An 11,685-nucleotide genomic window follows, 5' to 3' on the forward strand; every position below is an offset into this window, starting at 1 on the left:
CTGCTGAACGTTGAGACTTACAGCTACTGTCATGCAAGTGTTAAAAGTAGTGGTGGAGATACAGTAGTATCAAACTAAGTCTTTTCTAGAAAGATTGAAAGGAAATTGAAAAAATTAAAAAACTTCATTATATAATTCAATGTTATTTAGTGTCATGCTTGTGTACCATGTCAAACTGTTTCAAATACTAAACCATGGTCTCAAACCCACAAGAGGGAAACAGTGAGATCTTCTACTAATAAAAACTGTACACAGAGTAACACGTGCACTCTGGTGATAATAAGCATGAGGCTTATCTTTAAAAGTACAAGACCCCAGCATTCAGACAAGCTAAGCCCAGATTTCTCTTCTAAGAATGACAAGAATACCCATGGGGGAAAGGGACAGAGAAATAAGTCATCAACTCAAACCTAAGGAACACAAGAAATGACCCTGTCCATAGTTTATCAAAATCACTATTTGATTAAACAGATGAGATTATTGTAGGCAGACTAACGGAGACAAGCTAAGTGTTAGGGAAGGTAAAAAGGAGGCTGGATATTTTCTATTTTCTATTTTTAAAAGACATCAATGAAAAAATGAACAGCACTTGAAAGTCAAAAGGCACCGAGGAGAATCTGAACTTCAATTAGGAAGGAGAAACACTCTACACAGGGAAGCAGCCGCATAGCACAGGGGGATCAGCTCCGTGCTTTGTGACCACCTAGAGGGGTGGGACAGGGAGGGTGGGAGGGAGACGCAAGAGGGAGGAGATATGGGGATATATGTATACGTATAGCTCTTTCACTTTGTTATACAGCAGAAACTAATACACTGTCGTAAAGCAATTATACTCCAATAAAGATGTTAAAAAGAGACAAATATAAAAAAAAGAAAAAAAGATAATATTTGATAAGCTTTTTCTACCAGCAACCATGTAACCCTTGTTAAAGAAAGAAAAAGCTCTAAAAACTTAAGAACAGTATGTAGCACTTACTGGTAATGAACCCAGGATGGTCCAAGAGTTTTCTTGAATTGAGCAAGTCCTACAATATCAATATAAATGAGCTCAACAATTCTGTCTCCTACAGTTGGGCAGCCAGATCGGTTTCCTACAACCTTCTTCATTATTCTAGAGAAAGGACAGAAGAGAAGGGAAAAAAAAATACAACTTACTGCAAGGTACTGCACTTAGCAACTTTAATAGGTAAATAAACATCCCTAGAATCCTTATCAGGGAGGATGGCATGGCCCTTCCCAGTCAGCTGCCTATCCAAGTTCTGCCCACTCATCACATCCATCCAAAGCCTCAATTCTGACTCTTGCAAAAGCAAATGGTTGTGTACAAACACAGCCTTGGAAACCGAGGGAGATCTGGGTCTCAATCTGTCTCCATTTAATTTGCTGGTCAAGAAGATTAGGGAGGTCTTTAAGTACTGGTGACAGGGCCAGATGTGTTTTATTTAAACAGATCATTGTAGAAGCAACATGGAGCAGTGGTTCCCAAACATGTGTGCACATCAGAATCACCTGGGGATCTTTTCCAACTTCCCAAGCCCAGACCATATCCCAGACTAATTAAATCACACTCCACTGTCTAGCAGCTGTGAGATCTTAGAAAGTTACTTAACTTCTCTCAATCTTTCCTCATTTAAACACACACACACACACACACACACACACACACACACACACAAAACAGGATTGGATACAGAGAAGATGGTAGGACAGCAACCTCTCAGGAATTCTTCAGGTAGTTAAATTAGGTATTCAGTGGAAAGTACCTATGTATACTAGATACTCAGTACCTATTAGTTTCTCCCAAAGAGACTGTTCTTATCATACAGCCCTTACTGACCTCCTAAATGTCTTCCATTTCTAGCCTCTACAATATAAACTTCTTTCTGTACTGTCCTGTACTGTTTGCAAATTTCTTTTATGTCTAATTTTTCCTTCTGACTAGACTGTATCACAAAACTGGCACTATAGTTTATACTTTTTCATTATCCTTCCTTCCACCCACCCACCCACCCATACAAACCCACCCATCCATCCAAACCCACCCTTGCACTGAGCCAACATACTTGATCGTACATCAATTTCACATGGGTGGGGCAAATAAGTGCTACCCATACTGCCATTCACCCAGAAATCTGTCATCATTGGCCTTTGTATCCCTGCTCACACCCTGTAACAGTCCTTCACCATATTATGGACACCCTACTCCAAAGGGCAAGAGTCATCAATAGGCCTCTGCCCTAGAGCTCCATACTGACACTGCTCCAGGCACCCTTTTCTCCACTGGGTTTCTGAGAGAGGTAGGTTCCATATAACCAATTTCTTCCCAACGATTTGAAAATTTTTTCTGTAAAGGCCCAGGTAGTAAACACTTGCATCTCTGCAGGCCACACATTCTCCGTCACAGCTATTCAGCTCTGCTCTTGGAGAAGGAAAGCAGCCATGGGTGTGGCTTTGGGCCCATGATACTTGATTAGCAAAAAACGCACAGGACTGCATTTGGCCTGCTCAGCCATCGTCGCTGACTCCTGGTCCACCCTCTATTCAGTGGTTCCCAAACCTGCCTGCATTCTGGAATTACCTGGAAGCATCAACAGATACTTATGCCTGAGTCCTACCCCCATAGGTTGTCATTTAATTAGTCTGGGATATGGTCTGGGCTTAGGGAGCCTAAAAAGATCCCCAGGTGATTCTAATGTGCAGGCATGTTTGGGAACCACTGCTCCACGTTGCTTCCACAAGTATCTACTCAAATAAAACACAACTGGCCCTGTCACCAGGGCTTAAAGACCTCCATAATCTTCTTGACCAGCAAATTAAGTCTCTGCCTGGTAGATCCCTAATATGCCTTTTCGGAGCTCCCTGGGGAGTGCCTATCCCCAGAGCTCCCATTGTACTCCATTTCTTTACCCCCGACTCATTCATTCATCCCTTTACTCATTTGTTCAGTAAATAGTTATGGGCACCCATTGTGTGCCAGGCACTGTCCTAGGTGCTCAATACACAGTGGTGAGCAATATTCACAGGTTCTGCACTCCCTGTGCTGAGCACCCTCACCTCAATTAGAACTAATCACACTGCAGTTAGTGTCAATATTGTGCAACGTATCAGTGGTAATTATCAAAAGGTTGGCATCTCCTCGGCCACACACTGGTCATCTCTGTATGTCCCATACCAAGCAGCAGCCCACAGAGAGCACTGAAGGAATGAACGCTCAATGTATGAAGGCACCCACTTCATACGTTGTGTTCCCCAGTGTGTTTTAAAAGAAGCAGGAGGAAGGCAACAGGAGGCAGCTGTTAAAGGGACAAAAGTGGTGAAGGGCTCAGAAGAACTCAGGTTTATCGAGTTCTGGACAGAGCACTGTGGTTCGGTGGTCAAGAGCACAGGCTTTGAGGTCAGACAGACAGAGGGCTCAAATCCTGGCTCTTCCACGTACTCTCCATGGGACTTTGAGGAAATCTTTTTTGGTTTGAATCTCAGTTTCCTCATCTTTAAAATGCAGAAAGCAACAGTACCTACTTCCAGGTTTGCACTTAGGACTAAATAACATAAAACACGTAAAACACTTAGTAACTGGTGCACGGGAAGCGCTCAACAAATGTTAGCTTTTTTTTGTTTTTTTAATATTTATTTATTTTGGCTGCTGCGGGTCTTAGTTGCAGCACATGGGATCTTCGTTGAAGCATGCAGGATCCTTAGTTGCGGCATGCAGACTCTTAGTTGCGGCATGCATGCGGGTTCTAGTTCCCTGACCAGGGATCGAAGCCGGGTCCCCTGCGTTGGAAGCGTGGAATCTTACCCACTGGACCACCAGGGAAAACCCCCAAATGTTGGCTCTTAATAGGCATCATCACTGTTATGGTTGTCGTAACTGTTGATACTACCACTGTAACTAAAGCCCGGCTCATGGTTTCAGTGTATGGAAATCATTTAACAAAAAGAGAGCTGACATTATTTTACGGATATTACTACTTTCATCCCGATACTGCGTCTAATCCAATGTGGACCTCAGACTTAACACAAGTGACCTCTCTGGGCATCAATGTTTTAGACAATAAAGTAGGAGCAGGGTGAGACATACATTGTCTTAACACCTCTCCCATTTCTAGAATGTTCCTTCAAGCCATTTCTCTTGGAACAGTTGACATATTGCTAGATGTTAACTTGGCTGTTGGGTAGACAGTCTCCATGGGCAGTTATCCAAAAAGGAGGGAAGGGGCTCTAAGCATTTCTGTTTAGCCAGTCGTGTCAATCTAAAAGGGATTAAGAGAGGGCTTGAGCTAGAAGCACACTTCAGTGAAATAAAAAAACCCAGGCAGAGTTGAAAGTAGGCTAACTGAAATAGGATTGGATCAGGGCTTTCAAGAAACTCATTCTATCCAAATTAAATTGCAAACAGGAACCTGCCCCGTTTGAAGATTTAGAAAGCTTGCTGTTGAGTAGGGAAGGGTATGAGTTTCAGCAAGAGACAGGGAATTAGGAAAGTCAATAATGTTTCCTGCTGCAGATGCTGGAAGCACCTGTAACAGCAAAGAATAAGCTCCTTAGTTTGAATTTTCTGGCATTCATTTATCAAGCCTCTGGAGCCTGCAGCTACAATGAAAACATATTAGCCTTTTCACAGTGTATGTATTTAGCTTCTGAAAATAATCTTCTTATCTCCTGTTTCGTGAATTATCACTTTCATTTTACTCCACAAGAAATTACACACCAAGAGAGGGCTTTAAGAGTTTACAATTTCTTTTTTGTATTCTGATTTTAAAATTGAAAAATAATCTCCTTACTCCTTGAGCTCCGCCAGTGAAGCTGAAATCCTAATGTCATGGCCCAGTAAGTACAGAGATGTAATTAAATCACTCCACTGAACTAATTCACCAAGAGGGCCACCACTGAAAGCTGTCTCTGCAATCTTAAATCCAGATTCCTTAGTCAGGAGGCCCAGGTGAACAAGGACCTGGAAAAAAAAAAAAAAAAAAAAAAAGAAGAGGCACATACTGATTCCCGTCAGACAAAGTACAAACTCCACAGTAACCTACCAAAAAGCCACCACCAATTCCAAAGTCATGTTTACGTTCTAATGAAATCTCAACATGGGGTAAACAATTTTTCTAGAAGGTACAGAGAAAGGAAGGAAATGATTTTTCATTGTTGTTTTAGAGAAATAAAGTCATTACTGCATTTGGTATGGCTATTAGTATGAGGTAGGGACAGATAATCCTGTTTTCCAAAAATGGGGTACATTTCGAAAATCGGAATTAAAGGGGAATCAAGTAGGACAATAAAATATCTTTTAACTATATTGGGCTTTTTTTTCCACAGCTGGAATATGTTTAAGCTTTTAACACAGAAAATTTCAAACACTAACAAAAGCTGACATGACAATATAGTCAATGCCACTGTACTCAACAATTATTAATTTCAACAATGATTAACTCCTGACAAGTCTTATTTAATGTACATCCCTCATTTTCTCCCAACCCCTCTAGCTTATCTTGAAGCAAATCCTAGACAGCCCCACCTTTCATCTGTAAATAGTTCCGTTGGCATTTCTAAAAGAAACAAACTTTCACTTAAAAAGCATAACTGTAACATCACCCCAACGCCCGTAACATAGCTATTAAATCCTTAGTATTACCCAATATCCAGTTAGTCTATACACTTGCTCAATTGTCACTTATTTTTTTCAAGAGCAGTTGGTTGAGTCAGAAGTCAAATAAAATGCACAAATTGTAATGCCTCATACATCTCTTCTTTAACCTACAGTGGTGCCCGATTATCCTTTTTTTGCGGGGGGACAGAGGCTTGTAATTTATTTGTCAAAGAAATTGGGTTGTATTTCCAATAGAGTCTCTCACACTCTAGATTTTGCTGACTGTGTAACAGATTCTTCTGTCCCTTGTGTTTATGGTAAATTAGTAATCAGATCTGCAGCCATGATCAAATTTGTATTTGATTTTTGGGGCAATACTACTTAACAGGTGGTGCCGTGTACTTCCAGTGGTGAGAACAAAATCTGGGTGTTTCTGTTTTGTGATGTTAGCAGCTACTGATGATCACTAACCAGATGCAATAATCCATTAGGGGTTGCAAATGGTGATATTCTATCATTCCTTCTGCATTTATTAGCTGCAATACTTCTATAAAGAGAAACTACCCCTCACGAAGGACAGCTTCCATAGAAAAACCTGGCAAATACTTGATTCTTTCCTTTTACTCGACAGTTTTCAAAATAACTAATTTGATCTTTAGTGAACTCTAATGATGACCAATGAGGATTTTAAATATATATATATATATATATATATCATTATAAAATCATGAATATAAGTATATTTGATGTGTTTCAATAACTGCAGTTATTATTCCTATGGATTATGAAATTGTGCCACCTTGGGCAACGGGAGACTATCAAAGTTGGCTTCTAAGTTCTTTGACAAAAAACCCTAGTAGTCTTCGATAGTTTCTTTGCTCTCTAACACGACAGGCGTTCCAAGCTCATCTTGTACAATGTCTGTCTCAGGCCTTAATCAGCCATTTTTCCAAGAACCTTTTAGACCATTTAGTGAAAATGGTATTTAAAGATCAAAGTCTGGTGCCTAGCATACTCTAGATGATCACTGTTTATAGGCCTTTTCAGTGGACATAGCTAGAAAATTCATTTTTCCTCAAGGATAAAAATAATCATGAGTTCACACTGGTTTTTCCAATTCAAACCCAGGATTACAGCAGCTTTATCAATTTTTATAACATTATCCATCTCACATCTGTTACTTCCTCTCTCCCACATTGAAAATTCCACTTCTCCAGGACACTAACATAATTGCTAATTTGCTTTATTCCAAGACACATAATGGATTCGGAAGGAGAATATCACCACCACCACCTCTTACAGGATTAGAAAAATTGTTTTAAGATATTTTTGCAGTTTTTTTTTTTTTTATCATTTGTGATATCCCATCAGAAATATTCAAAGTACTGTGCTCTGAAGTCACTAAGAATAGCCCTTCTCTATGCGCTGAGAGTAAAAGTGGACACGTGGTCAGTTCATTTGTTTTATTTTTTCCTTATGATTTTTTTTGTAATTAAATTGTTTTACACTTAAGTAAAATGATTCCAGTGTCAAATCTACAAAGCAAGATATATTCAGAGAAGTCTAGTTTCTATACTTGTTGCCTCTACACCACCCCCGCTGACTCCCCTTATTAGACATCTTTTTATTGTGGTAAAACATACATAACATAAGCTTTACCATTTTAACCATTTTTAAGTGTACAGTTCAGTGGCATTAAGTACACTCACAATGTCGTGCAACCATTACCACCATCCATCTCCTTTATTTTTTAATTGCATGCTTTGCTATTCCATTTAAAAAATCTGAGCAAGAAGCATATATGTATATCATATATACATTATATTTGTGTATATATGTGTGTGTGTATGTATATATCTATAGGTACACATGTAGGTGTAGATACAGATATATAGATAAATTCCTTCCTCCTTTTAAAAATAATGTTCACTATTCTCCACCTACCATGTCTTCACATAACAATATATCCTGGAGATAACTACAGAGGATTATATAGAAATTACTCTTTCTTTTCATAGCTCACCTGGATCTATGACCACATACTCTTTCCTGGAGGACTCTTTGATGCCAGGATGTCTGGTCCTGCTGTCTCATAAACTCAAGGGATCTAAGCAAAACTGACTCATTAAACTGTGACTTGGGGTTCTGCAAGTGTATCTGTATTTTTGCCCCAAAGGTATCAAATTAGTCAAGTTAGGAATACTAAACTCATTTTTCATTTATTTTTAGATATGGGAACAGATTGTTTACTTTTCTCATTTATTCTTCATCAGAATAGTTCATCTAAAGTCATGGCTGCTTGATGTATAACTAATAGGGTATAAGATCTTCATGCTCAGGGATATTACAGAGGTTTCCCCAGCATCTCCTCATGAACTTCAAAACAAATTGGCTCAAGTTTAATTGATCGTATCTCTCTCTCAGGAACATAAGCAGAAGCACCACCAAACAGAACAGCAATGAAACTCACCGGTTAGTTGCCCAAATGCCAGAGCTGACACATACCAAGAATATGAAATTGTCATGATGATGTAAACAGGAAGTTCTTCCAGATTGTATTCGGGTAAAGAAGAGAGAATTAAATTTCCTGATGCCACTGAGACAGAGTCAGAGGGTTCATAGCAAAATCTTACAAGCAGATATTCTGCCTGGCTTCACCCAAGAAACATGTGTACCAGCTCCTGCTAAGTATAATTATTGTAATCGGGGAAAAGGCCAGCCCCAAAAATGGCTGTACAAGAAGAGACTGCACAGATTCACCCTGAGGGAATATCATTTGAGACATGACATTTCTCTTAGTCTTGTCTCCACGGAAATCAAATTTTCAAGAAAACTGGCATCCAACTGAAGTGAATTAATCAGAAACTCACTTTCTTCCGCTTTCTCTTTTCAAGATTCTGCTTCTCTGCCAGGGACTTGATTGCCTGGATCCACGCATCAGCCATTCGCCGGATCCGTAGTCTCATCCATCGGAATTCTTCATGCTTTTTCATCATACTGTAGAGAATATTAAAATCCGTACGAATTTCTGTCTAGAAACAGAAATTTAATAAAAATGAGTAGAAGATAAGAAGTCCGAAAGCATAATCATTTTCATGATGTGACATCTGAAAACTTGAAAGAGATAGTCAATTAAACACAGGGCTTCAAAAGTCTGGTCTGCTGAACAGCTTTGCTTGAAGCTCCCAGGACTGCAAATTGAGGCAAAGGCCTCTTGACTGCTGCGCTGCTATAAGGGACATCATTAAAAAATCAGAAGTGGAGAAAGGCAGCACAGACTTGCAAAGCCCTGAGCTACGTCAAAAATGCATATTTTACAGTGAATGTGCTTGATACACCTTGAAATTCTCTGCACCCGAATTTATTGGCCCCTTGATCTACTGCAGGGTAGCAGACTCCTGGGAAAATTGAAGTCAATTATTAACAGGCCACCTGCCATTGTGTAGGCTGCCAAAAAGCCTCATTCTGTCCACAAATTTAAGTAGGGAAATAAATGCTCATCCTCTAGTTTTGTCCCAATCCAAACAAACAAGTTTATTATTTTCTAAGGAATTTAAAAGCCAGGAATACCATTTTCCTATAGTAACTGAATAAAATTTCAAATTCAAGCCAAAAGGGCTTCCCTGGTGGTGCAGTGGTTAAGAATCCGCCTGCCAATGCAGGGGACACGGGTTCGAGCCCCGGTCCCGGAGCAACAAAGCCCGTGAGCCACAACTACTGAGCCTGCGCTCTAGAGCCCGCGAGCCACAACTACTGAGCCTGCGCTCTAGAGCCCATGTGCCACAACTACTGAAGCCCGCACACCTAGAGCCCAGGCTCCGCAACAAGAGAAGCCACCGCGACGAGAAGCTCGTGCACCACAACGAAGAGTCGCCCCCGCTCACCGCAACTAGAGAAAGCCCACGTGCAGCAGCAAAGACCCAACACAGTCAAAAATCTAAAAAAAAAAAAAAATTCAAGCCAAAATAACTTAAAAGTCAGGAAGACTATTTTTCTAAGATAGCTGGACGCAACCAGCAATTGAAATAACAGAGAAAAATAATAACACTAGTATTTTTTTCATATAACATCTAAATAAAACATTCACTAAATCCATCTTTCAGCAGGTACCATAGTTCATTCTAACACTCATCTGACCATGTCCTTGACTCAACAGTTTCCCAAGAATCCCATGGTCTAAGCGAAGCTCAGCAAACTCTGGCTCTTGGACCAAATCCCCCTCTATGTAGTAAAGTTTTATCAGAACACAGTCACGCCCACTCATTTACACATTGCCTAGGGCTGCCCTGTGCCACCGGTCAGAACTGAGTAGTTGCAACAGAGATCTGGCCTGCAAAGATGAAAATATTTACTATCTGGCCTGTCACAGAAAAAAATTAGCTGATCCCTGGGGTGAAGAATAAAGACTTGAGCTTTCAATACAAAGCTTTTCACAGCCCCTACCTACCTTTCCCATTTCATCTTCATTCCAGCTCATCCAAACCCCTATGGGCTTGTCCCACTGAACCAGGCTCTACTCCCTGAAAATGCCACGCTCTTGTACAGGTACCTTTCCCCCTGCCATCAGAGACATCTTTCTCTCCTTGACCTGGTATAAACTCATCCATCGCTTTAAATTCAACTCCAAGGTCATCTTCTCTTTACATGCTCTCCTGACCCATGCAGGCTGAGATCGCCACTTCTTTATTAATTTCCATGGGCCTATGTTTCAGTGTTGACACGGTCATTATTTACAACCATCACCCTCATTATTAAATCACTGGGCGCCTCCACGTCTGGCACCAGGTCTTATTCGTATCAGTAGCCTATCACGTAGGAACCCTCAGAGAACTGCTCAATAAATAAACATATGCTAACTGGTTGACTGATTTGGTCACTCAGACTTCCACAAGGCTGGGGATAGAAGTTCTTCCGTTTACCGTTATTTCAGATTACAGCTGGCAGAAGACTCCACATGTATCACTTGGCATCATACTCAAATCACAAGCCTAGTAAGAGGTTTCCAAAATCACTTACCAATGAATTACGATCAGCTTCTTCGTAGGGATTTTTTGCTCTCCAAGGTAAATGAGGACACCAATTTTCAACCTGAAAAATAGAAATCGGAGACACTAAGTATGCTGGTGCATCTGTAAATGAATTAATGTCTGTGCAAAGTTCCAAGCACAGTTCCTGGTACACAGGAAGTGGGTTAAGTGGGTTATTACTACTATCGGTCAGACTCCCACACTTTTAGCTAGCCATCCAGAGGCAGGGCCCCTCTCAGATGAAATAATAATTAGCCAAGGTCCCAAGGAGCGTATCATGACACTTCACATCTGTCCTTCAAAGACTTCACAGTGACTGATTCCTTAATCATTGAATCCTCGAACTTCTACACAGAAGGAGAGGGGGGTCTTGCAGCAGAAAGTTAAAAGACTTGAACACTGCTGCCAGGGAATGAGAATGCAAAGGTGCCTCTGTACTACTTAGCAAGAGGACAGGAATGACTCGTTATCTGCTGTGGTGTGGCGAGCAAGGAAACATGAAGGCATATGAGCCACAGAACTCCATCATGTATCTCCAAATTAGGAGTGCAACCGAGAGTTTAAGGCTAACTGATCAAGGCTTCCCCTCATTTTCTGGCTGTTCACTTCACACTAACTCAAGGAACAGGGTGATAAAACCTATTGGAAAGAGAGATGAAAGAAGAAAAAAAAATCCCTCAGCAATCTTGTGAGAGCCATTCTGGAAGACGGACTGTTCTGTCAATGCACTGGAGTTTAGAGAGCTGGGGGAGGAGGAAAAAGAAAGGGGAAGTGCCAGATTTTACAGGAATGACTTCGACAAAGGTTAACAAAGAAAATTAGGCAAATTCACACTTTCTAGTAAATGAAAAATGCACTGAGCAATACTGATGTCTGACCTCTTTGCCAAAACCGGCCATATAATTCCAAGATAGCATATCACCCATTTATTAATATATGAGGTTATTAAAGATGGCTAATAAACAGGTGCTGAAAATAATGTTTCTGTGGCCAGGTGGACCTATAAAAATGAAGAGTACAAGAGGGCGGGGGGGGGGGGCATCCTTGGGGGGCCACGGGGGGGGGGGG

The 11,685-nt window shown here is 40.7% G+C and overlaps 1 protein-coding gene across 1 annotated transcript in view; it reads right to left on the bottom strand.

Moving 5' to 3' along the window:
* The window catches only part of MGAT5 (alpha-1,6-mannosylglycoprotein 6-beta-N-acetylglucosaminyltransferase), a 226,002-nt gene that overhangs the window by 123,755 nt on the left and 90,562 nt on the right, over positions 1-11,685 (bottom strand). Inside the window, exons 5-8 of the mRNA XM_007446032.1 lie at positions 10,607-10,678; positions 8,461-8,622; positions 4,785-4,954; positions 977-1,111 (exon numbers count right to left, since the gene is read on the bottom strand). Of these exons, the coding sequence (XP_007446094.1) occupies positions 977-1,111; positions 4,785-4,954; positions 8,461-8,622; positions 10,607-10,678 (539 nt within the window). The remainder of the gene's footprint in view (positions 1-976; positions 1,112-4,784; positions 4,955-8,460; positions 8,623-10,606; positions 10,679-11,685) is intronic.

This window comes from Lipotes vexillifer, unplaced genomic scaffold (assembly GCF_000442215.2).
Source record: "Lipotes vexillifer unplaced genomic scaffold, Lipotes_vexillifer_v1.1 scaffold1771, whole genome shotgun sequence".
Lineage (NCBI taxonomy): Eukaryota > Metazoa > Chordata > Mammalia > Artiodactyla > Lipotidae > Lipotes > Lipotes vexillifer.